Source organism: Furipterus horrens, unplaced genomic scaffold (assembly GCF_987537825.1).
Source record: "Furipterus horrens unplaced genomic scaffold, mFurHor1.1.pri manual_scaffold_12, whole genome shotgun sequence".
Classification (NCBI taxonomy): domain Eukaryota; kingdom Metazoa; phylum Chordata; class Mammalia; order Chiroptera; family Furipteridae; genus Furipterus; species Furipterus horrens.
The window spans coordinates 46358425-46386188 of NW_028327182.1; the positions used below are offsets into that span (position 1 = coordinate 46358425).

Here is a 27764-nt window from a genome sequence, read left to right on the forward strand (position 1 = left end):
ACTTGATGTAAATAAATTGCAGATATTTGAACTTTGCAGTCTGGTGAATTTGTTATGCTCATGAAACCATCACAATGAACATAATAAACATATCTATTACCCACAAAATTTTCTTTTGCTGCTTTATAATCCACTCTTCCCTCCTCATCTCTGTTTGCAGTTATAATTAACCTACTTTCTGTCACTAAAGATTAGTTTACATCTTTGAGAATTTTATATAAATAGAATTATACATACTATACTTCTTAAAATCTCACTCCTTTCACTCATCTATATCACTGGATATATCAGTAGCTCTTTCTTCTTATTGCTAAGTAGTATTCTTTACATAAATATATCACATTTTGTCTCATTCATCTGATGAGCATTTGGATTGTTTCCAGATTTCCAATGGGCATATACTTTTATATTTTGCATGTGTGTGTAAATAAATGTCTAGAAATTGAATAGCTGAGCTATATGGAAGATATATTTTAACCTCTTAAAAACCTATAAACTGTTATCCCAGGTGGTTATACCATTTTACATTCCAAATAACAAGGTCTGAGAGTTCTGTTCTTTCTTATCTGCACCAACACTTGGTATGGTCAGCCTTTTTATTTTTTTATAATTTATGTTTTTATTTTATTTTCCATCACTATATATCCTCCCTATACCCTCTTTCCACCTCCACCCACCCGTGCCCCCCGGCAATCACCACACTGTTGTCCATGTTCATGAGTTCTTTCTCACTTTTTTTTCTTTTTTGCTTATTACCTCCAACCCCAGTTGCTCCTGCCCCACAGACCTGTCAGCCTGATCTCTATCTATGAGTCTGTCTCTCTTTTGCTTGTTAGTTCAGTGTGTTAATTAGGTCCCACATATAAGTGAAATTACATGGTATATGTCTTTCTCTGGCTTATTTCACTTATCATAATGTTCTCCCGGTCCATCTATGCTGTCACAAAGGGTAAAACTTTCTTCTTCTTTATGGAAGAGTAGTATTCCATTGTGCTAATGTACCATAGTTGTTTTATCCACTTATCTACTGATGGACACTAGGGCTGCTTCTAAATCTTGGCAATTATAAATAATGCTGCAATAAACATAGGGGTACATATATTCTTTTGAATTAGTGTTTTGGGTTTCTTCAAATATACTCCCATGAGTGGAATCACTGGGTCATAATGCAGTGCCATCTTTCATTTTTTGAGGTAACTCTATACAGTAGTCCCTCTCTATATCGCGGTTCACTTATCATGGCCTCACTGTATCATGGGATTTTTAAAAATATTATATTTAATTGTTCATCATGGATTTTTTGCTATATCGCAGGATTTTGCAGTACTGTATACATATGTTGTTAAAGTTACATAGATTTAAAAGTGTGGAATATGTTTAAGAACATAAGTAGTGTTTATAAAAGTGTGGAAAAGGTTAATAAGGAAGTAGGAAAGGTTAATAAGGGACTGGGAATGGTTTATAAGTGTGTGGGAAGGGTTTATAAAGCCTTAAAATGTATATAAATACTAAAATAAATGTAAGGTTCCTACTTCGCAGATGTTCACCTATCGCAGGGGGGCGGGGGGGCAAAACGTAATACCCGCGTTAAGTGAGGGAAAACTGTACTATTTTCCACAATGGGTGCACCAATCTTCATTGCTGCTAACAGTGCATGAAGGTTCCCCTTTCTCCACATCCTTGCCAGTACCTGTTGTTTGTTGATTTATTGATGATACCCATTCTGACAGCTGTGAGGTGATATCTTATTATGGTGTCAGTATGCATTTTTCTGATGATTAGTGACATTGAGCATCTTTTCATGTCTATTGGCCATCTGTATGTCTTCTTTGAAGAAGTGTCTATTCAGGTCCTTTGCCCGTTTTTTAATTGGATTGTTTGTTTTATTGGTTTCAGTTTTATAAGTTCTTTATAAATTTTGGATATTAATACCTTAACATATGTACTGTATAGGAAAATATGTTTTCCCATTCAGTGGATTTTCTTTTCATTTTGTTGATGGTTTCCTTTGTTGTATATAGAAATACAATTGATTTTTATAATTAATCTTATATCTCATAAATTTTCTAAACTAATTTATTATTCTTAACAGCTTTTTAAAAAATAGATTCATTAGGGACTTTCAGCCCAGATGGAGGCTTAGACTGACATGCTCGGTCTCCCTCTACAACTAGAAAGGAATACAACTACCTCAAGACAAAAGATAACTAGAGATTCCAGAAAATAAAACTACATGGAAGCCCAACATACAAAGTTATAAACCAGCAGTGCTTGTCGGACAGGTGGGAGGGGCAAAATTGGGCAGTGCTGTTTGAGGTAGCAGCAGGGACAGCAGCAGGGAGAGCAATCCCGGCTGCAGTTCAGCCCTAGCAGCTCGCAACCCCAACGCTGGGAAAGACAGCCCCCGCATTACCTCATACCATGAGACCCAGAGTGCAGGAGGATAGATCGTGGTTTCCCAGCAGAGAATAACGGCAGGAATCCATCTTGGACCCCTGCCTCCACTCAAAGCGCCACAGCGCTGCAAGAAAGGTCAGGATCGCCACTGGTCCTAGGGTTGTGACAAGTACACAGGGCTCCACCCCCTATAGCCTGCCCAAGAGGCAAAGCTGTCAAAATGCGGCAGATAACTAAAGAAATCCCAGTGACACAGCTCACCAGGCAGCAGATGAAGAATCTGACAGATAAACAAATAAGAAACCTTTCAGAGGCTCAGTTCAGAGCTGTAGTCATTAGGTGACTTACGGAATCAACAAAAGATTTGGAACAAGATAAGAATACTGAAAAGAATGAAAACACATACGAGGCAAGTGGTGAGGAAATAAAATCCAGAGTTCAAATCAACAAACCGGTACATAGGGATGGAACAAACAGTCAACCAGTGCGGAAAGAGGAAACAGAAAGCAAGGAAAGTGAGAAGAGGATCAGAAATCTCTGGGACAGATATAAGAGATCAAACATACGAATTATAGGATTGCCAGAGAGTGAAGAAGAACTAGAAATTGAAAAATTATGTGAAAAAGTAATGAAGCAGAACTTCCCAAACTTGGGGAAGAAAATAGACTTACAGGTCCAGGAAGCACAGAGAGTTCCAGAAAAACTGGACTCAGGGAGAACCACTCCAAGACACATTATAATCAAATTGTCAAAAATTAAAGGTAAAGAGAGAATCTTAAAAGCAGCAAGAGAGAAAAAAAGAATCATGTACAAAGAGGGCCCAATTAGACTATCAGCTGACTTCTCAAGGGAGACCCTGTAGGCAAGAAGGGACTGGCAAGAAATATTCAAAGTAATGAAAATCAAAAACCTATACCCACGAATACTCTATCCAGAAAAATTGTCATTCAGAATAGAAGGGCAGAGAAAGTGCTTCCAGGACAAAATAAAACTGAAAGAGTTCACTAGATCCAAACCACTATTATATGAGATGTTAAAGGGACTGGTTTAGAAAAAGGAGGATCAAAACTATGAACATTAAAATGAAAACTGCATCACAAGAACCAACAACAGAAGCTAGGGAATTGAAACAAAGGCAAACTAAATAGGCAACGAGAGTAGAAAAAGAACTATAGGTGTGGGGAACATATTGGGGGGAGGTCAGCAGGGAGGGGGAAGGGAGAAAGGGAGACTGATGGTACAGGAATTAAGCATAGTAGGAGGGAATGGAGTAGACAGGAAGAGGTTGAAAAGAACTATATGCACAACCAATGGACATAGACTAAAAGGGGGGGACAACTGGAGGAAGCGGGGCCACCGGGTGGAGGGGAGCAGAGGAAAGGGAAATTGGGACAATTGTAAAAGTATTATCAATAAAACATATTAAAAATAGATTCGTTGGGATTAAAAAAATATCATGCTTGTGAATAAAAACAGTTTTGCTTCCTCCTTTCCAATCTGGATGCCTTTTATTCCCTTTTCTTGCATGATGGCAGTGGCTTGAACCACCAGTACCAAAGCATGACTAGAACTAGTAAGAGCACACATCCTTGTTTTTTCCCGATCTTGTGAGAAAAAATTATGTTTCACCATTATATATAAAGTTGGCTGTAGGATTTATATAGATGGACTTTTTTAGACTGAGGAATTTCTCTTCCATTTCTAATTTGCTGAGAATTTTTATCATAAATGGCTGTTGTATTATAATTTTCCTTCAAAAACATAAATTTAATCCCTTGCTCCCTTGCTTAAAGACTGTCATCAATGTCCCATCACCTTAAAGTAAAGCCCAAGTTTCATACCATGGCATCCATCTCTAATTCTCAAAACGCACTCAATGCTATATCACCACTGAACTACTTACAGTTTTGTGAATGTACCAGTGCTATTTTAGGTCTCTGTGAATTTCATCAGGCTATTTTTGTCTGGAACATTGTCCTCGTCACCCCCTAAGCTTTAAACCTGTCTCACATACCCAATCATTCAAGTGAACTCTGTCCTTAAAACTCAACTGAAGGTAACTTTCTCTGTGATCACACCTTCAGTGTTTAATCTGTATTCATGCCTCTATTATTGACACTGCCACCCTGCATGTAATTATTTGTTTACTTCTGTATTTCCCTCTTCAAACAATAATGAGCAACTTAAAAGTGGACCATGCTCAGCAAAATGTTTACCAGAAAGTAGGCTCTCAATATAAGTGAAATATTGTGTGAAACTCTTTGAAGACAGAGAAGTGTTGCAGGAAATTTCTTTATAGAACTTGAAGACATTATTATTTTTGTATTATATCCTATTGTAAACATGAATTCTTTCCTAACATGACTATTGCAATGCAAATATGTATAAGAAATACATATTACCATGATAGTATAATTGTCATCAGCTCTATGCTGATATGTTAATATATACTTAAAGCCAATATCAAAATCCAGTCTTATACTGTCCACCAGGGCTCCAGCAAGAATATATTACATAATATTTATAAGTATTAATTCATTAATTATCATGAAAACCTTATAAACAGTTCCTATTATTATCTCCATTTAAAAAATGAGAAAACAGAAGCACAGAGAAATTAAACCACAAAGCTGAAATTAGTAAATCTTGTCTTCCAAACTAGGCAGGTCAGCTCTAAAACTCCTTTTCATATCTATGATATATTTAATAAAAAACTGTTTCTATTTTGCCTTTTTAAAGCTGTATTAACAGAAAATAGTTATTCTAATTATGCTGCATGCAAAAACCAAATAAGGCTTCCAGATCCCCTGTAGTGGAATTATAAATATATTATGAAATATAGAAAGCACAGAAATGTTCCTTATCTACTTAAAATGTGCATTAACAATTAACAATTCACAAGCTATAGCTTTCAAAATACTGGCTTAAAAACTTAACCTTCTTAAATTTCAGCATTTTAGGAAAACCTAGCAAACAGAAGTGAATTTAATTAATTCCATGTGACACATTGGGTTCTATATGCTCATACCACAGTTGTAATGACATTGTTAATTATTTCTATATTGGGTGTATAGAATGTTCCACAAAATGGAAATACTCCTATGGATTTCGCTTAGGGACAGCAGAATAATTAAGAAAGAAGTAAATATAAAAATATGAGTTTATAATTGACTTCCTAAATTAAAAACCCTCAAAAACTTCTGTTATCATTTAACCTAGTTTTAAAGAAAATAAGACTCATTTAGAAGACAATATGAAACAGATTACCTGTAAATGATACAAGACTTTTTTGTTTTTTTCTATTTCTGATGTTTGTGATTGTTGTTGCTTTGCAACTTGCTCTACAGCATCGGTTAATGAAGATGTGTCCTGTTTAGCCAAAGCTAGAAAAAGAAATAACACACATAATAAAAATTTAAATGCAAACAAGTCAATTTTCTTTACTTAGTCATAAAAAACGTGATTTTTTTTTTCAAAACAAATTTAGGGTTGGTAATTTCCCCTTTCTAACTATAAATACAATCAAAATAAAGAACCACAGTAATAGACAATTCAAAATAGCCTACTGCAATGCTATACCTGTTTCTTAATGGAACAGTACAAATATTTTGACTGTCCCAATTGTTTTTATCCAGGCCACCAGCACATATACTATAATTATACTTTCACCATAACACCAATATAGTAATTATAGATGATTATAGGCCTCCCTGCATTTTCAGGTTTTTATGCCTTTTCTAAACACCGAATAAGTTTCTTCCTGGATAAATTTAACAGATTCCCAATATTCTAACTTTCCATAAATTTTAACACAATTATACTATCAAATACTTTTTTTTACTGCTTATCTATTAATTGTTTATTTCTAAATATTGCTCTGTTACCTTCTTCAGGATCTTCTTGACTCTTCCTTTCTTTGTTGCCTGACATTCTTCTGTGCCTCTTTCCCCTTCTTAATTCACCTTCTTTACTCTTACAAAATAATCAATGTTGATAATATTTCAGTTTTCTTTTTTCTCTTCATATATCCTGGTGACCCCAAAAGAAAATTAACTGCCAAATACCTCATTGGAATGGCAATGATATTTCATCATTAGTTTCAAAAATTAAATTACAATAGTTAAGTAAGAGTTTTGGAGGAAGGTAGAACTGTATTTGAATCTTGGTTCTCCTGCTTTTCAGCAGCTGTTATAATCTTGAGCAAGTTTCTTAAATTTGATCATCGTTATACTCATCTGTAAAACCTCAAAGGACTGTTGTAATAATTAAAGTAATATATATAACATGGTTAGCACAGTAACTGACACATTCAGTGAGTAATTAATTACTATGGATTAGTAGCTGGTACTTCCAGTACTGTAATAAAATGGATTCTAAAACTATAGCCACAATCAGGCAGAAATAGTGCCATGTTGGATTAGCAATTTCTGCCATGAGTATAGGTTGTGGAAAATAGAGCCCTCCTGTCAGTGTTACTCTGGCCTGAGAAAGCCTTATGCAACTTTAAAATCATATTTTAACCTCTTCTTTATCTAGGAGTAACTGATCAGATGAAGGGTAGATATTTTTGTCCTTTGAAAGATGGAGAGAAAGAGTTCCCTCCTCTACCAATATAGCAAGTGAAAGCTGAATGGGCATAGTTAAAGATATTAGCAGCCTATAGAAAAGAGTACCTGAATCTGCTTGTCCATTCCTATGCAAAGGAGACCATACAAGTTTGCATGATCATTAAAAGAAATTTAACATTGTTAAATACTCCTCAAATTGTCATCTCCTGTTTAATATTTGAACATATGGATTTTTTTCTATTTAAATGACATTCTTTAAAAAAAGCTTAGTTAATTTTTATAAAACCTGTGAATCTTTCCAACTATAAAAGTCATGATAAACTTTCTAAGCAAAAACAAGTGAAATATTACCATAACATTAAGAAATGTGTAAGAAAGCTCCTACAAGGATATCTGCAAAATCACTCAATATCTTTCCTAAAGATTTGTTAAATGCAAAGTACTTATATACTAGTTACATATGTTTTCCCAAAAATAAAAATATAAAGGGTTAAAACCTGATATATAAGCAAAAAGAAAAGAACAACAAAGTTAAATTGCTTTCTAAGTGAGGAGACTCAACTCTATTTGGAAATATATTACCAAACTAAAGAAATCTTGAGAACTTTACTCAGCAGGGGGTCATAACCACCCCTGATAATTTATTATTCTTTCTCTTTTCTTCATATCTCTTCCCTCCTCCAAATCTCACTTCAAATTTGCCTTCTTTATGATGTCTTCCCTGATACTAAGCCCATTCATTCTGTTCATGCCATTAATCTATGACCTTTCTGTTTAACATAGAAACTAGTTTAACATACAAACTATTTCAGATTAATGCTAATAAATCCAAATATGATTTTCTCATTAGTTCTTTTGTATGGGTTTCATAATCATAGACTTTATTCCTAATTCAACCTTTCTATCTTGAAAATGTATATTTACACTTTCAGTTAGTTCTCTCAGTTGATTACAAGGGTAAAGAATTAGACTTCCAGTCAAGATGGCAGTGTAGGTAAATGCAGTACTTGCATCCTACAACAACCACATTAAATTTACAATTAATCTATAGTACAACCATCATTCAAAACCACCTGAAACCTAGACGAATGGAAGTCCTAGAATTAGGGATTTAAAGAAGGAGCACAGTGGGACTAGGTAGAGGGGTAGAGATGCAGAATGAGTTGGTCCCACACACACATGTGGTGGGTAAAAACTGGGAGGGATATTTTGGCTGTGGAGATCCCCCAAAGGAGAGAGGAAGTCCCAGCCCCACACCAGGCACTCCCCTGCCCAAGGTTCCAGAGCCAGGAAGATAAGTCTCTATAATATTTGACTGTTGACAAAATAGCAGGGTACAAAGTCAATATTCAGAAATGGAAGGCATTTTGGTACACCAACAATAAAACATCAGAGATAGAAACTAAAAAAAAAAAAACCCATTTACAATAGCAACAAGAAAAATAAAGTACCTAGGAATAAATTTAACCAAAGAGATAAAAGACCTGTACTCAAAAAACTACATAACAATGAAGAGAGAAATTAAGGAAGACACAAATAAATGGAAGCATATAAAATGTTCATGAATGGGAAGAATCAACATCATTAAAATGTCCATACTACCCAAAGCAATTTACAGACTCAACACAGTCCCTATTAAAATATCAGTGACATATTTCACAGACTTAGAACAAATACTTCGAAAATTTATATGGAACCAAAAAAAACAACAACAACAACAAAAAAAACCCCACATAGTCACAGAAACCTTGAGACAGAAGAATGCAACAGGAGAAAACACAATAACTGACATCAAACTATACTACAAAGCCACTGTAACCAAAACAGTCTGGTACTGGCATAAGAACAGACATATAGATCAATGGAACAGAACAGAGAGCCCAGAAATAAACCCTGATCTATATGGTCAACTAATCGACAAAGGCAGAAGGAACATAAAATGAAGTGAGAAGAGCCTCTTCAACAAATGGTGCTGGGAGAACTGGATAGGGACATGCAAAAAAATGAAACTAGACCACCAACTTACACCACACACCAGAATAAACTCAAGATGGATCAAAGACTTCAATGTAACCCATGACACCATAAAAGTCCTAGAGGAAAACATAGGCAGGAAAATTTCAGATATCCCACGTAGCCATATTTTCACTGATATATCTCCTAAGGCAAGGGAAATAAAGGAAAGAATAAACAAATGGGACTATATCAAACTAAAGAGTTTCTGCTCAGCAAAAGAAAACATCAGCAAAATGAAAAGGGTTCCAACCATATGGGAAAACATATTTGCCAATGATACCTCAGACCAGGGATTGATCTCCAAAATACATAAGGAACTTACACATCTCAACACCATGAAGACAGACAGCCTAATTTAAAAATGGGCAAAGGACCTGAACAAACAATTCTCCAAAGAGGACATACAGAGGGCCAAAAGGCATATGAAAGAATGCTCAACATCACTAGCCATCAGAGAGATGCAATTAAAAACCACAATGAGATACCACCTCACACCAGTCAGAATGGCCATCATCAACAATCAACAAACAACAAGTGCTGATGAGGATGTGGAGAAATGGGAACCCTAGTGCACTGTTGGTGGGAATGCAGACTGGCGCAGCCACTATGAAAGGCAGTATGGAATTACCTCAAAACACTAAAAATGGAACTGCCTTTTGAACCAGCGATTCCATTGCTAGGATTATACCCGAAGAACCCTGAAACCCCAATTTAAAAGAACTTATGCACCCCTACGTTCATAGCAGCACTATTTACAATAGCCAAGTGCTGGAAACAGCCTAAGTGCCCATCTGTAGATGAGTGGATCAAAAACCTGTGGTACATTTACACGACGGAATACCATGCAGCAGAAAGAAAAAAGGAACTCCTACCATTTGCAATAACATGGATGGGACTAGAGAGAATTATGCTTAGCAAAATGAGCCAGGCAACAAAAGTCAAATACCATATGATATCACCTAATACAAAAAACTAATGAACACCACAAACAAATAAGCAAAATTGAACCAGAGGCATGTAAACAAGGAACAGACTAATAATTACTAGGGGCGGGGGAAGCAAGATAAGGGGGTTAAGTAGGGGAACGGCTTAGTAAAGGAAGTAGTATAAATAACCCATGAACATGTAGAATGAGGTAAGGATTGACTGTGAGAGAAGGGGTGGGCTGGGAGGGCAGAAATGGGGGAAAATGTGGGACAACTGTAATAGAAAAAACAATAAATAAATCAAAAATTAAAAATCAAAAAACAAAAAACATGACCCTATCTGCATCAACGGATGAATGACAAAACACAGAGACCTGGCCCATGGTCTAGAGCAGTGGTTCTCAATCTTCCTAATGCTGCGACCCTTTAATACAGTTCCTCATGTTGTGGTGACACCCAACCATAAAATTATTTTCGTTGGTACTTCATAATTGTAATTTTGCTACTGTTATGAATCATAATGTAAATATCTGATATGCAGGATATATTTTCATTGTTACAAATTGAACATAATTAAAGCATGGTGATTAATCACAAAAACAATATGTAATTATATATGTGTTTTCCCATGGTCTTAGGCAACATCTGTGAAAGGGTTGTTCGACCCCCAAAAGGGTCGCAACCCACAGGTTGAGAATCGCTGGTCTAGAGCATGTCTGAATCTGAAAATAAGAAGTCAGATTTTACTTATAGTTGGATGACTTTCTAGTATTTTTTCCCTAAAAGCATAGCTTCAGAATGTATACATATTTAAAAATATGTTATAAGTAAAATACCAACTGTGGTAAGCTTCAATATTAATTAGCTTTGGGTTTTAATGAGCAATTCCAAAATTACCTTGATTTACTGTTTATCAAGACTATGCTTTTAAAATCAGAAGTTCATATTTACTCAGGTAACTTGCACAAATAATACCTGGTTAATATGATTTTATAAGTATATTCTAAATAATGCTGCTCCCAGTATTAATTAATATTTATTTTGGTCATCTAGCTTGATATTATTCAGAGCAACATGGTATATATTTTTTAATACTTTTTCTCATTCTAAGTCATAAGTTCATAGTTTCTCAAAATCAATTCCTAAAATTGTGGTAAAATTTTCTGTGATAAATCTTTAACTCAGGGATTAAAAATACTTGCTCTAGAACTCAATGCATTATGCTATATATAATTTTGTTGTAAATTAGATATTTTTTCTTTAAAAACTTTTTAAATTAAAAAAAAATAATGTCTGGTTGTAAAAACCAGTGGGGATTGAGGGTGATGCAGACAGAGGGCTTCTAGAGTCCCAGGCACTGCCTTTTTTTTTTTAAACATCAATGTGTGGTTGCCTCTCATGTGCTCCCAACTGAGGACCTGGCCCACAACTCAGGCATGTGCCCTGACTGGGAATCGAACCCATGACACTTTGGTTCTCAGGCTGACACTTAATCGACTGAGCCACACCAGCCAGGGCAGCACTGCCTTAAAAGGGCCCATGCATGGACTTACTTGGACTTACTCCTTCTGAGCTCCAGTGCTGAAGCAGCAACTTGAAAGGCAAGGAACATATGGGAAGAAATTGAATTGTCTGGCATCACAGTGAGAGCTGGGGGCAGCTTTCTGCCAGGCAGCAGTACTTTCAGAAACCATTGTTCCTTTTCTAAGATCTTCTGCCCCCCCACAGAGCCAGGTAGGTGGGCACCATATCTGAGTTGCCATCAACCAAGCTCATACTGCTCTCCTCATCGTGGTGATTTTCTGAAACCCCATTTCACCCAACCTAAAGGCTCACCTAAACTGTTTCCATCAGCTTTTTCATATAAATGGCCTGTCTTGGTTCATGCTTCAAAATTCCCTAAAATCTTTCAAACAAGCAACATCTGGCCTCAGCATACCTCACAATAAATGGCCCCAGGCCTCACAATAACAGCAGCAAACCTTAATTTACAATGTGGCCTCACCTGGGCACCTGCAAGCTTCTATATGCAGATTGCTTTGTAGCTCATGCCAAGTGGTCCCACAGGAGAACATAGGTGGCAGCTGACCTTGGCCTGAAAAACCTGGAGGCTGCAGAGCCAGTACACCCAGTGGAAAGCTTCAGATCACATCGAAGCTCCACTCAACCACCTCCGCAAGCAACACTCAACGAGTTTACTCAGAAAGCACTAGAGCCCTACTGAAGTTAAATCCTGCTCTGTGGCCTGGGCCCCTGCACAGCTGATCCTCAACAGTGGTCAGAGGTCAGTAGCCAGTGATCACAGCCAGTCCTTTCAGTCAATCAACCTGGGGGTAAATTCCTCCCATTTTTGTGCCAGCAGCAATCAAGTCTCAGCTATAACCGGAAGGTGCACACAGCCTACACAGTGAGGGAGGCAAGAATGCACCTGAAGTGCCCAGCTTGGGTGATTGGGGAAGCTGAGCCATTGGCCCTACAGAACACCTACAATATTAGGCCACTCTCCCAAGTCCAGGAGATGTAGCAGCTCTACCAAATAAACAAAGGGAGGTTGCCAAAATAAGGAGACAAAGAAACATGTCCCAAATAAAATAACAGAACAAAACTCCAGGAAAAGAACTAAACAACATGGAGATAAGCAATCTACTAGATGCAAAGTTCAAAATACTGGTTATAAGGATGCTCATTGAACTTAGTGAGAACTTCAACAACATAAAAAAGGGCATGGAAACCATAAAAAAGAACCAGCCAGAAATGTAGACTACACTACTGAAATGAAGAATAATTTACAGAAAATTAACAGTACAGTAGATGAAGCCAAGAATCAAATCAGTGATTTGGAATATAAGGAAGCAAAAAACACTTAATCAGAACAGCAAAAAAAAAAAAAAAAAAAAATTTTTTTAAATGAGGATAGTGTAAGCAGCCTCTAGCACAACTTCAAGGATACCAACATTTGCATCGTGGAAGTGTCATAGTGAGAAGAGAGAGAGCAGGAAATTGAAAACCTGCCTTGACTGGTGTGGCTCAGTTGGTTGTGCATCATGCCACAAAGTGAAAGGGCACCAGCTTCATTCCCAATCAGGGCACGTGCCTGGGTTGCAGGTTTGGTTCCCACTTGGGGCATATGAGAAGCAACCAACTGAGTTTCTCTCCATCTCTTTTACCCTCCCTTTCCTTCTCTCTAAAAATAAATAAATAAAATCTAAAATAAGAAGAAAAAAAGAAACTGAAAACCTATTTCAATAAATAATGACATAAAACTTCCCTAACCTGGTAAAGAAAATAGTCATGTAAGTCCAGGAAGCACAGAGTCCCAAGCAAGATAAACCCAAAGAGGTCCATACTAAGACACATCATAATTAAAATACAGAAGTTTAAAGACAAAGAGAGAATCTTAAAAGCAGCAAGAGAAAAGCAGTTATCTACAAGGAAGCTCTCATAAGACTGTCAGCTGACTATCAACAGAACTTTGCAGGCCAGAATGGATGGGCATAAAATTTTCTTTTTCTTTTCTTTTTTCAAAAGATTTTATTTATTTATATTTAGAGAGAGAGGAAGGGAGGAAGAAAGAGAGAGAGAAACACCAATGTTTGGTTGCCTCTTGCATGCCCCCAACTGGGGACCTGGCTCGCAACCCAGGAATGTGCCCTTATTGGGAATTGAACTGGCAACCCTTTGGCTCACAGGATGGCACTCAGTCCACTGAGCGACACCACCCAGGGCTGGTGGTGAAATTTTCAAGGTGATGAAAAGCAAGGATCTACAACCAATGGTAGCCTAGCAAAGCTACCATTTAGAATTGAAGAACATGTAAAGAGCTTCCCAGACAAGAAAAAGCTAAAGGAGTTCATTACCACCAAACAAGTATTACAAGAAATGTTAAATAATCTTCTTTAAGAAAAAGGAAAAAAGTTTTTAAAATATGAACAATAAGATAGCAATAAATACATATCAATCAACAACTGAATCTGAAAAACAAACTTGGCAAACAAGCAGAACGGAAACAGTCTCATAGATACAAGGAACATTTTGACGGTTGCCAGATGGAACAGAGTTTGAAGGGGGTTTGAAAAATGTGAAGGGATTAAAAAGTACAAAATGGCTGTTACAGAATAGTCATGGGGTTATAAAGCACGGCCTAGGGAATACAGTCAATAATATTCTAATAACTATATATTGTGTCAGATCGTCGGCAGCCGTCCGTCTCGAGAGACGATGGTGTAGCTTCTTAAGAGTCTATCTGCACCGCCGAGAATGGCTGTGCAGTCCAACTCGGGAGTGACACGGTATATGTCTCCTCCCGTGTTGAATCGACATCTTGCGATGACGCTGGAGTGTCCTCTCCAGTGAAGCTGAAGCTACAGAGTCTGGGCAGGGTGATATGGAGGATGTGCTGTTGCCCATGCAGCAGACCCCCCCTCTCTTCGCAGCTGAAGGATCCAAGGGAAAGACGGAGTCAATACAGCTTGGCTTCAGGTGCGCCGCAGGAGTTGCCGGTGTTGACTACAACGTCAAACCGCCTTAGGGACTCCGGCTCCGGATTTTCTGTTGGGGTTTACTCCCTTAGCCTTTCCCCTGAAGAGGTATGCCGCAAGGCAGCGGAGGTTTTTTGGAGTCAGAGTTTTCCTTCTCTGATGTGCCCTGACTGGAAGATCGAACCAGCGACACTTAGCTCGCAGGCCGACGCTCAATCCACTGAGCCAAACCAGCCAGGGTTACTGCTTATTTATATTTCTTCTAAAATGGTCTCTTAGTCTTTGTCCATTTTCCAAAGACTTTAGTTCTTAAAGAGAAATAAGATCTTTTTACTTCTCGATTTGAAAGGGCTCTTGATGTAGGAAGGATGCTAACTACGTGAATTAAAAGCCTGATGGGGGTGGCAGCCAATTAAAAAGTGAAGCTAATCAAGTGCCCACTTGCCTGGAAAATAAAAAAAGGAGTAACTTTTTCTGCCCTTTCTGGAGCACATGTTTTTCCCAATTTATCCTTTAACTTTAAAAAGGACTTCCCATATTGAAATTGTAATAAACATTTAAATGCCAAATTCACACTCGTCCTTCCCCATATGGCGTTGGCTTTGCTCTTATGCTGAGACACAGACAGGCTAATACCGTCTTGTACCTGTCTGTCCCCAACCACAACCCCGTGCAGATCCCACTTGGGTGCCCAGCACCAGGCTCTGCACATCACCTAGGGCAGTTTTGGAGGGAGGTGAGGTACAAGAAGCAGGTATGGCACTCAGGTCCTTTTGTCAGGTACCCCAACTTCCTGAACACCAAAAAAACAGGCCAAGTGGCTCTTCCGGGCTTCCTACCTCCCTACCTCTCCTTACGTGTAGGGGCCACGGCGGGACGTGTTCCGTCCACAGTGAATGGATGCACCCACCTGGTTGAGCACGTAGTCCTTCTGGGTTAGTTTCCAGACGATCTCAAAGTGATCCACATCTTGGAGTTCCTCGAACGAGGCTTTCCAGCCTCCTTGGCACAGTGTCTTCACCCGCTGCCTCCGGAAAGTAGACGTCCAGTTTCTCACCTTCGCCGTCTCCATAGGGGACATTCAGAAGGCTGCTCCTGGTGTCCCGGGCCCTCTTGGTGGCCTCGTTTCCTATCTCCGAGTAGGTCTTCAGGGCTTCCTCTGGTCCCCGCTGGACGACCCACCTGCTGGGGGAGTACTGGATCTCCAGCTCCTCTTTGGACATCTTCTTCCAGGGAGCCTCGTCCTTGCAAGCCTTGCCCGACACATTCATCCCGGCGTCTCCATTGTGTCAGATAAGTACAAGATTATTGGGATGATTACTTAGTTATATAATGTTGCATCACTGTATACCTGAAACTAATATAATAATCTATGTCAACTATAACTGAAAAATAAAAAATGACTGAAATATTTAAAAAGGTAAACAATTATATAGCTCTTATTTTGTGTCAAAGACTGTTCTAAATGTTTTAGATAAAAATAACAAAAGAAAATCTTAAATAGTGGTTATTTTGTGCATGTGTAAGAACTTTACAAATATTAATTTTCAAATATTAAGTAATTTAATTATGTGAGTTAGATACTATTATGTTTTATTTTACAGAGAAATACCATAGCACAAAGAGATCAATAAATTTACCCAAAGTCATACAGATACTAGAGATTTATTTGAATTCAGGTAATTTGTCTCCAAGTTTCATGTTCTTGACCACTGTGATAGACTACCAAGATTATAATGTTTTTTTCTTTTTTACTTCTTTTTTTAAGTATATTTTATTATGCTGTTACAGTAGTTCCTATTTTTTTCCCCTTTGCTCCCCTCTGCCCAGTACCCCTCTTCCCTTCAGCAATCCCACCCCCTTAGTTCATGTCTATGGGTCATGCATATAAGTTCTTTGGCTTCATCCTTTCCCATATTATTCTTAACTTCCCCCTGTCTATTTTGTACCAACAGATTATGCTTATTAAACCCTGCACAATTTCCCCATTTATCCCCCTCCCCCCTCCCAGCTGATAACCCTCCCAATGATCCCCATACTTATTATTCTGTTCCTATTCTGGTTTGCTTAGTTGGATTTTGTTTTTATTTTTTAGATTCAGTTGTTGATAATTGTGTTTGTTGTCATTTTAGTGTTCATAGTATTGATCTTCTTTTTCTTAAGTAAATCCCCTTGACATTTCATATAATAATGGCTTGCTGATGATAAATTCTTTTAGCTTAACCCTGTCTGGGAAGCACTTCATCTGTTCTTCCATTCTAAATGATACCTTTGCTGGATAGAGTAATCCTGGTTGCAGGTTGCCTTTCATCACATTGAATATTGTCTGTCAGTCCCTTCCTGCCTGCAAAGTGTCCTCTGAGAAATCAGCTGGTAGTCTATAGGAACTCCCCTGTAGGCAACTCTCTGCCTCTCTTTTGCTCTCCCCAGGACTCTCTCTTTATCTTCACTTTTTCATCTCAGTCATGATGCATCCTGGTGTGTTCCCCGCTGGGCCCAGCTCGCCTGGGACCCTCCATGCTTCCTGGACCTGAATGTCCATCTCCTTTGCAAAATTTGGGAAATTTTCCTCATTTCTTTCAATTCTTGCTTCCTCATTCTGCACTAATTGACTGTTTTTTTATTCCTTACGTTCCAAATCATTGATTTGAATCCCAGTTTCCTTCCTTTCACCATTGGTTTTGTGTGGTTTTTCCTTCGTTTCACTTAGCATAGCCTTTACTTCTTCTCTTATGCGTTTGCCATATTCAAGCATATTTGTCAAGCCCTGTAAGCATCTTTATCACCAGTGTTTTGAATTCTGCATGTTAGGTTGGCTATCTCCTTGTTGCTTAGTTCTCTGACTGGAATCTTGTTCCATTTCCCCTTTTGGGCCATACTTCCCTGTCTCCTCATTCTAACAGGCTCCTGTGTTTGCCTCTGCATCCCAGGTAGAGCTGTCGCTCCTGTTACATTGTAAGGGACAGAGCCTTAGGGATTCATCAGTACTAGGCGACCTGTTTCACTACATTGTGGCATTGTATGTGGGGGAGGGGTCTGAGAGGGAACAATGCCACCTGCTCAGCACTCTCCCCTTTTCCAGGCACCTCTCCCACTTCTGCACCAGACTGGTGCCCCTCTAGTTACTGCCGTGGCTGTTGTTCCCAGAGTGGGTGGGTCTGTGGACATTCTAGGATCGTGGGGGCACTTTAAATAAGTGGACTCTGCTAAGAGACTGGCAGTTTGTGTCTCCACCCCAACCGCCACTATTCTGCACAGTCAGAAGCAATGAGGCTTGATATTCCCTGGTGCTGGGACTGTGAGTTGTGATGTCCAGTGAGGATCTAAGAACACTCCCCAGGTGTCCTTCCTGACTTTTTAAAACATGTGACTGCACTTTCTGCCAGCTGCTGCCACGGCTGCTGCTGTCGCCACCACACCATGTCCTCTACACCCCGGTTCCGTCTCTCCTACCTGTCTGGATGAGTATTTATTCTTTGTATCTTTGTTTGCTGGACTTCCATGCAGTTTGATTTTCTGGAACTTCTGGTTGTTTCTAGTTTTGAGTAGCTGTATTCCTTCTTAGTTATGGAGGGAGACGTAGCATGTCTGTCTACATCTCCATCTTGGCTGGAAATCCTCAAGATTATAATTTTTATAGGGTATGAGTCATGTCTTTATATATCACTCCAGAATCCAATTAATTTTGTATTCTTATATTGCTATAATATCATTTTAATTAACCCTCTCCTTTCCATTTCCACATTACTTTTTAGGGGAACTATTTCAGTAAAGTGCATGAATGAAACTGCTTCAATTCGTACAGCTCTCCAGTGGCCTCAACACCACAATTTGTGTGACTGAATAGGAGACTCAGTGAATTGTTCATGTTCCTGTTAAGTTTCTTCTAGGTAAGTTACCTTTCTGGTGGGTTCCCTGTTTCTCTCTCTCCCAAATCATAGTGTCATCTCCATAATCTGCCTAAGATACTGTGGCATTATTCCCATTATACCCCACCTTCCTGTTAACCTCACTTGCTAGAAGCCTAAGGCCTCCAAGTCATTCCTAATCATGAAGACCCACCCTAATTAGGCTCAGTAAGTCCCCTAACTTGAATATGTTACCCACTTCTCAATTCTTTTATATCCTTCTATTGTGATCCCTAGAATTCTCAGTCTATTTTCAGCAAAATCTGCTCCATCTTCAAGCTCTTCAGTGAACTCTTCCTTCACCTTTTTATTTTTTTCAGTTATAACTGAAATCCTCAAAGATACTTTCTCATCCTCAAGCCACTAAGTCTGGAGGTGATTTTTCCTGTTCTCCATTATTATTGCCAAACTACTGTCCTCTACTTTCCCTAAACTACCTAAGTTTCTTTGAAGTTCATGCCATCAGGCTATTATACAAGCTATACCCTTTCTTGTTACCCCTGGCTGGTTTGGCTCAGTGGATTGAGCGTCGGCCTGCGAGCTAAGTGTCGCTGGTTCGATCTTCCAGTCAGGGCACATCAGAGAAGGAAAACTCTGACTCCAAAAAACCTCCGCTGCCTTGCGGCATACCTCTTCAGGGGAAAGGCTAAGGGAGTAAACCCCGACAGAAAATCCGGAGCCGGAGTCCCTAAGGCGGTTTGACGTTGTAGTCAACACCAGCAACTCCTGCGGCGCACCTGAAGCCAAGCTGTATTGACTCCGTCTTTCCCTTGGACCCTTCAGCTGCGAAGAGAGGGGGGGTCTGCTGCATGGGCAACAGCAGACCCTCCATATCACCCTGCCCAGGCTCTGTAGCTTCAGCTTCACTGGAGAGGACACTCCAGCGTCATCACAAGATGTCGATTCAACACGGGAGGAGACAGATACCGTGTCACTCCCGAGTCGGACTGCACAACCATTCTCGGCGGTGCAGATAGACTCTTAAGAAGCTACACCATCGTCTCTCGAGACGGACGGCTGCCGACGACGACCCTTTCTTGCTGTTATCAGTTGGCTTCAGATCTCTACTTCTCACTCCTATATTATAGCAGCTAATTCATTGTGTCTATTGCTATTCCTCTTCTATTTCTTTGGGATTTCAACATCCATACAATGGTACTTCTAATATCTTGATCTCTTAGTTCTTTGATGTCTTCTCTCATCCATCTTCCCAACCACCTACAGATTATAACTACCTCATTCATAATCTCAGGTTCAAACTCTTTTCATTTTCAGCTCATTCCTCCTAGTACTTTGACTATAAGAGCTGTTCAACCACATTGACTCCTCCATGTTTTCACACTCCCTTGGCCCATCATATATTCAGTTCATTCCTTACCTGGCTTAGATCCCTTTGCATTCATCCTTACTGCTAGTATAGTACTCTTATTGTCCTACTTCCCTGGAAAAATCAGAGGATGGTAAACCACCCCATCTACCAGTGTTCCTGCACCTGTACCTATATATTTTTCTTGCAATGAATAGTGTCCTTGTTCCTATCGAAGGTCAATCCTCCACTTTTGTACTCTTTTCCCTTTTCTCAAGGACATTATTACTTCAAATATTCTGGCAACATATTTTCCTTCTTAACTTAGTCACAGATATTGTCCTCAACAGTTCACCATAAAATCATTAATAATAATAACTCTTGCTTTACCCTATAACCTCCTTCAGTTATTTTTTGGTCTTTATAGCCAAGATGTTTGTTGTCTACTTCCTTTCCTATTATTTTTATTGAATCCACTATAATTAATCACTCACCACTCTACCTTTAAAGTTCTATGTTGTATACCTGAAACTAATGTAATATTGCATGTCAACTATAATTAAAAATAAATGTAAAAAAGATAGCAAAGTTATGCTTCAATAATCTCAAAACCTTACTAGCTTAATATAATGAAGGTTTATTTCTTATGATGCTATATGTCAATACTAGATTGGCAGGGAAGTTCTTCCCAACTAAGGGAACTCAGGCTGATGGAGGCTCCATCTTGATATGAGCTTCCACAATCAACATGGTAGAGGAAATGAAACATGGCAAATTATGCTCTTAAAGTTTTCTGTTAAGTAAAGACACATATAATTCCAACTTACATTCCATTGGCCAAAGCCAGTTTTTGGTCACACCCAAGTTTAGACAACAAGGAAGTGATTTCCAATATATACCCAAAGAGGAGTAGAATCAAAATACCAGTGAGTATCCCTAATAACAACCATAACCCTATTGAGTGCTCTTTTTCTATAGAAAGCCATGTGCCTATCTTTGCCAGCCAGATTCAAGATGCCAGCATGTTCATATTTGAGGCATTATAGCCTAAAGCAAGTTCACTTGGAAGAGATTACAGATAGATATGAGAGAACTTCCTTATTTTATGTGTCCTGTTATCAACAGGGCCTTCATAGTATCCTTTGGAGTAGTTCTTCTGGAGTAGAACACAGATCCAAAATAACCCTTGTTTGCAGGAAAACAACAGTTGACTAAGCTAAGCTAAGTATGCTCTCATGCTCATCCTCAGGCCTCCTGTTTTCCATATACTTGGTCTGCAGGGGATACCATCCAGTTCCATGGTTTTAAAATCCATTTATAGGCTGACACTTCCTAAATTTATATGTCTACCCTGAACATCCCTCTTGTGCTCTAAATTGATACCATATTGCCTATCTGATATCTTCACTTGGATTTCTTATAGGCATTTAACTTAATATGTTCCAAATTGAACTCCTGATTTCTCTGTCCACTGGTATCCACCATGTCCACAAAACCTGCTTCTTCGTAGTCTTCTCTATCTCAGTAAATTGTAAGTTCGTTTTTCTTATTCAGGCCCAAAACCCTGGAGACACTAATAGGGAGTTCTCTAGAAGGATGTAGAGCCGGGACAACTGAACCAGACATGTTTAAGATCATCTTAAATGAGAGCTCTTGGTTGGTGGTTCACAGGTCCTCTGGGAAATCCTCCCCAAGTATGTGGACCACCATGGCTGTCTCAATTGTTTTACCCAAAGGATGACGAGAATCTTGATTCTTCTTTCTCTTACAAAGTACATGCAGTTCTTTTGAAAAAAATTCATTGATTCCACCTTTAAATTACATTGGAATCCAATCACTCCTTACCACTTCCAAATACTAGCTTAATAGAGAAACCTTCCTTGATAAGCCTAAAACATGACCTTACCTCCTTTATTCTCCATTTCCTTAACCTGCCTCATTTTTTTTATCAATAGCATTTATTACCACTGACATCTTATACATTTATTTTTTTTATATGCTTTGATTATGCTGTTACAGTTGTCTCAATTTCTTTTCCCTATGTTCCCCTCCACCCAGTGACCCCCTCCCTCCAGTTGTTCCCCCCGCCCCAGTCCATGCCCATTGCTTGTGCATATAGTTCTCCTCAACATCTTCCTATATACTCCACTCCCTCCTACTATGCTTCTTAATTCCTGTACCATCTCCCTCCATTTCACCACTTCCTCCTCCCTGCTGACCTTCCCCCATAATGTTCCCCATATCTATAATTCTTTTCACACTCTCATTGCCTACTTAGTTTGCCTTTGTTTCAGTTCCCTAGCTTCTATTGTTGGTTGTTGCAATACAGTTTTCATTTTAATGTTCATAGTTTTGATCCTCTTTCCCTTAAACAAGTCCCTTTAACATTTCATATAACAGTGGTTTGGATCTGATGAACTCCTTCAGTTTTACTTTGTCCTGAAAGCATTTTCTCTGCCCTTCAATTCTGAATGACAACTTCACTGGATAGAGTAATTGCGGTTGTAGGTTTTTGCTTTTCATTACTTTGAATATTTCTTACCAGTCCCTTCTTGCCTGCAGAGTTTCTTTTGAGAAATCAGCTGACAGTCTTATTGGAACCCCTTTGTATGTAATTCTCTTCTTCTTTCTTGCTGCTTTTAAGATTCTCTCTTTATCTTTAATTTTTGACATTTTGATTATAATTTGTCTTGGTGTAGTTCTCCCTGACTTCAGTTGTTTTGGAACTGTCTGTGCTTCCTAGACCTGTAAACCTATTTCCTTCCCCAAGTTAGGGAAGTTCCGCTTCATTCTTTTTTCACTTAATTTTTTGATTTCTAGTTCTTCTTCTTTATCTTCGGGCAACCCTATGATTCAGATGTTGGCCTGATTATAACTGTCTGATAAGTTTCTGAGCCTCTCCTCATTTTCCTCACTTTTTGTTTCCTCTTTCTGCACTGGTTGACTGTTTGTTCCTTCCCTATGTTCCGATTTGTTGATTTGATCCCTGGTTTTCTTGCTCTTGCCACTAGTTTTGTATGTGTTTTTGTTCATTTCAGCAGGACTAGCCTTCATTCCTTCCCTGTCTTTAAGATCTGCTGTTAGGTCTGTAAGCACTTCTATAAGCAAAGCTCTGAACTGTGCCTCAGAAAGATTTTCTATCTGCTGAACCATTAGATATTTGCTGTCTGGTCAGCTGCGTCACCAGGATCTCTAGCATGATCTGTGCCATCCTGACAGTTTTGTGTTTACCTTTGTTCCTGGGTGGGGCTGCCACACCTTCTATGCTATAGGGGGTGGAGCACTCGTCACAACCGGATGACCCTTCTCACTATGCTGTGGCATTTTCTGTGAGGTTGGGGGTCCAAGATGGATTACTGCTGTTCAATCTCCGCTGAGAGACTGGGAGCCTCCTCCTCTGTCCCCACCCTCACTGGACCTCACAGTCCAAGGCAATGGGGGTCAGCCTTCTCCAGCTTTGGAATTACAAGCTGACGGGTCTGATCTGCAGCCGGGGGTGCTCCCCAGGTGCTTCTTGCCTCCCCCTAAATATGGATGTCTGTGCTTACCGCTGTCCTGCTGCCATCACTGCTGCTGCCGCGGACAGCACAGCTTGACCTCTCTTCCCTGGCTTTACCCCTCCTACCTGTCCTGATGAGCAGCACTTCTTTATTAGTTCATATGCTGAACTTCCATTTATTTTCTGGAACTTCTCATTATTGCTGGTTTTGCAGTAGTTGTATTCCTTCTTAGTTGTGGAGGGAAACAAAGCGTGTCAGTCTAGGCCCCCATCTTGGCCAGAAGTCTCCTGTGTTTGTTTGCTTCCATGTTCCAGGGAGAGCTGTCACTCCTACTACATTGTAAGGGGCAGAGCCTTAGGATTCGTCAGTAATGGGTGACCTGTTTGACCACGTTGTGGCGCTGTATGCGGGGGAGGGGTCTGAGAGGGAACAATGCCACTTGTCCAGCACTTGCCCCTTTTCCAAGAACTTCTCCCACTTCCACAGCAGACTGGTGCCCCTCTAGCTTTTGTCCTGGATGTTTTTCCCAGAGTGGTGTGTCTGTGGATGTTCTAGGACCCTTTAAACAAACCGACTCTGCTGAGAGACCGGCAGTTTCTGCCTCTGTCTCAACCCTCACTGGTTTGCATAGTCAAAAGCAATGAGGCTTGATTTTCCCCGGAGCTGGGACAGTGAGCTGCTCTGTTAAGGAGCTGGGAATGCTCCCCAGGTGTCCCTACTGACTTTTTAAAATGTGTAATGGCATTTTCTGCCAGCCTGCTACTGTTGCCACTGCTGCCACCACCACACTGTATCCTCTCCAGCCAGGATCCGTCCCTCCTACCTGTCTGGATGAGTATTTCTTCTTTATATCCTTGTTTGCTAGACTTCCATGTACTTTGATTTTTCTGGAACTTATGGTTGTTTCTAGTTTTGAGGTAGTTGTAATCCTTCTTAGTTGTGGAGGGAGACGCAGCATGTCTGTCTACACCTCCATCTTGGCCGGATGTCCTTATACATTTATGTCTTTTCTACCTTCTTTTACAAATATATGCTCCAGGAGGGCAGAGACCTAGAACAGTGCCTGGCACATAACAGGTATCTAATTGTACTCCAGCTCTGCTCCAATTCAGTTCTACTGATAATGCTCCTAAAAGCCTGTTATGATCATGTCAACACTACAACCAGTCTTATAACTCTCTTAGATGGCATTTTCTTTAAGATGTCTTTCTTGATTTTGCTGGGTAGATGTGCTATTTCTTCCTTTCGCTCTCGTCCTCTCTCTCTCTCTCTCTTTCTCTCTCATATAATTGTTTCTATGTCTTTATTATATTGTGGTTTATAACAGGAGAGTTCCCAGAATAAGATAGAGCTTAGTCTTGAATCTAGGTTGTGCCACTTACCAGTTTATTAGGTTAAATTCTTTACAGCCCAGACCTCAGGTTCCTTATCTGTAAATGGGAACAACAGGGGTACTTGCCTTTTTAGTATTATTGTGAGTACTAAATGAAATAATACATGTAAAGCATTTAGAAAAGTCCTGCCACTCAACACATTTTTATTCTTCATTATTTTATACTATATTTCTCTATTAGACTGTAAGTTCCAGAAAGGCAAATACAAAGTCTTACTTATTGTTGTGTTCTCTAAAGTATTTGATAAGTAAACTTAAGGAAGAAATTTAGATTTGTACAATAAAAATAGTAGCTGGTCCTTCTTGGACTATATTTCTAAAACAACATAAATTGAAGAACTCCTGGATGATATTTATTTAAAACAACTATTCATGAAAAAATATCTACTTTAAAATTGGGAAAGTTTTAGGTTTGTTTTTTTTCCTGTATTTCTATTATAGACAAAACATGAAAACGAAAACAAACTACTGCCATCTGATAATTCATTAAAATTGTATAAAACAATTAAAACAAGAGTTTAGAGACTAACTAGATGTTATCAATTACTCTTTCATTCAAACCACATATGTGGATACATATTATATGCAAGGCATAATGGGGAACATAACAATGAATTACTGTATTTTTCGCTCCATAAGAAGCACCTTCCCCCCTGCCCCCAAAAGTGGGGATAAAACGTCTGTGCATCCTATGGAGCAAATATTGCGTCACAGACCGTTGTGTGTATTACCTGACCTGTCAGTGGTGGTTACAGCTGTTAGAAGGTGAAGCGGTGGGCCCACACAAAACCCCTGGGGATGCTTAAATGTCCCACTTTACTGCTGAATCTCAGGGCATTTGATCAGTATGAAGATAGCAAAGAAAGTGATATCAGTGATTATGAGCAACTAAGCTTCATAAATTCTGACACTAACGATGAGTTCTTGGGGTTCCCAGAAAACTAGAAGAGTACTTGAACCTTAAAGTCTCTCCTCATTTGTTAATGACAGTGATGATGGTCCTTAATACTACTGTTGACTGCTGTTCACTTTACATGGTTGAAATATTATTGTTATATTTTATTAAATATTTTAGTACACTATTTGGTTTAGATTTTTTTTCTTGTTTTCCTCCTCTAAACCTAGATGTGTCTTATGGTCAGGTGTGTCTTATTGTGCAAAAAATATGGTAAATGACTGATTCTAAAACAAACAGGCAAACCTACAATACCTAAAGTATTTGACAGTAAATATCCAAATATTAAATATAAAACAAGATTGTTAAAAAACAAACAAACACTTTTCGCCCTGGCTGGTGTAGCTCAGTGGATTGAGCACTGGCCTGCGAACTAAAGAGTCGCTGCTTTGATTCCCAGTTAGACCACATGCCTGGGTTGCAGGCCAGGTCCCCATTTGGGGGTGTGCAAGAGGCAACTACACATTGATTTTTCTTTCCCTCCCTTTCTCCCTCCCTTCCCCTCATTCTAAAAATATATAAATAAAATCTTTAAAAAAACACTTTCAACTAAAAAAACTTTACAGAAAACAATGCAATGGAAATACTATAATAAACCACCATTCTTCTATATTAACTATAGTAACATTTATTGGGTACTAAGTAACCAGCACTTTTTTAAGTGTGTTTATGTGGATTATCTTTTTATCCCTTCACAGCAATTCTATAAGCTAGATTTTATTTTTACCTATATTTTGTAGATGAGAAAACTATGACTTGGAGAAAGTAGGAAATATGCCAAAGGTCACATATCAAACAAGTTGGAAGAATGGCATTTGAAGCAATTAGGATCCAAATTACTATTTCCTAGGTAATGTGTAATAAAGCACTATGATAAACATGATTTGTGCATGATCTCATTTAAATCCCAGAGACAAGCCCTGTACTTGGCCCTTGGGAGATTTCTAAAATGCCATGAATCTAGCTTTTGGGAATTCATTATCTGGTACCTATCTCCAAGTTAATGAGCAAAATAAAGCAAGTCTGTCAAACTCCACTGATGCTTTTTAGAGCTTTTGGCTTAGAAAAATTAAGAGGGGGCAACTGTATGTGTGCACCATGTCACATAAGCACCATTTTCCATTTTGAATGGAAAAAGCTGGTGTGTGAACCTACCAGGTAGTTTAAGTAGTTAAGTTCATAATTTCATCCTACCCTCTTTGGAGCAGATATTTCATTTAAAAACAAGGTCAGGAAACTCATGTAGACAATTTTCACATAAGTATAAAATTGTTTTTGTTCTGTTTTCTAAGTGGAAAGGGAAGTTTAATATTAAAGCTGACATTCGATTGGGTAAGCTAAAAAATTAACCTGGGGAAAGATGAGATAAAAACTTTTTCTGATGGGACTTCTGGTCAAGATGCAGGTGTAGACAGACATGCTACATCTCCCTCCATAACTAAGAAGGAATACAACTACTCGAAACTAGAAACAACCAGAAGTTCCAGAAAATCAAACTGCATGGAAGTCCAGCAAACAAAGATATAAAGAAGAAATACTCATCCAGACAGGTAGGAGGGGCGGAGCTGGGGTAGATAGGATGTGGTGTGGTGACGGCATCAACAGCAGCAGCAGCAGGCTGGCGGAGGTCGCAGTCACATATTTTAAAAAGTCAGGAGGAACACCTGTGGAACATTCCCAGATCCTGACCAGACCATGCAGCTCATGGTCCCAGCACTGGGGAAAATCAAGCCTCATTGATTCTGACTGTGCAGACCAGTGAGGGGTTGGAGTGGAGGCAGAAACTGCTGGTCTCTCAGCAGAGTCCACTTGTTTAAAGGGCCCCCATGGTCCTAGAACATCAGCAGACCCACCCACTCTGGGAACGATGGTCAGGGCAGCAGCTAGAGGGGCACCAGTCCGGTGCAGAAGTGGAAGAGGTGCCTGAAAAAAAGGGACAAGTGCTGGGCAGGCAGCATTGTTCCCTTTCAGACCCCTCCCCCACATACAGTGCCACAACATGGTGAAACAGGTCACCCTGTACTGATGAATCCCTAAGGTTCCGCCCCTTACAATGTTAACAGGAATGACAGCTTTACCTGGGATGTGGAGGCTAACAAACACAGGAGCCTGTCAGAATGACGAGACAGAGAAGTACGGCCCAAAAGGGGAAACGGATCAAGGTTCCAGTGGGAGAACTAAGCAATGAGGAGATAGCCAACCTAACAGATGAGGAGATAGACAACCTAACAGACACAGAATTTAAAACACTGGTGATAAAGATGCTCACAGGGCTTGACAGATATGCTTGAGTATGGCAAATGCATAAGAGAAAAAG

General features: G+C 39.2%; 1 protein-coding gene and 1 pseudogene across 3 annotated transcripts in view; both read right to left on the reverse strand.

The window, feature by feature from the left end:
- CCDC122 (coiled-coil domain containing 122) overlaps nucleotides 1-27764 on the reverse strand; it is a 50789-nt gene that overhangs the window by 18145 nt on the left and 4880 nt on the right. For 2 of the 3 annotated variants that reach the window (XM_090258329.1, XM_090258331.1), the window contains exons 3-5: nucleotides 24482-24529; nucleotides 6282-6426; nucleotides 5665-5780 (exon numbers count right to left, since the gene is read on the reverse strand). In XM_090258329.1, coding sequence (XP_090114455.1) covers nucleotides 5665-5780; nucleotides 6282-6327 — 162 coding nt within the window. In that variant the 5' untranslated portion in view covers nucleotides 6328-6426; nucleotides 24482-24529. The remainder of the gene's footprint in view (nucleotides 1-5664; nucleotides 5781-6281; nucleotides 6427-24481; nucleotides 24530-27764) is intronic. The other variant, XM_090258330.1, reaches the window with a different exon arrangement.
- LOC149996119 (kynurenine formamidase pseudogene) lies at nucleotides 14740-15656 on the reverse strand (annotated as a pseudogene).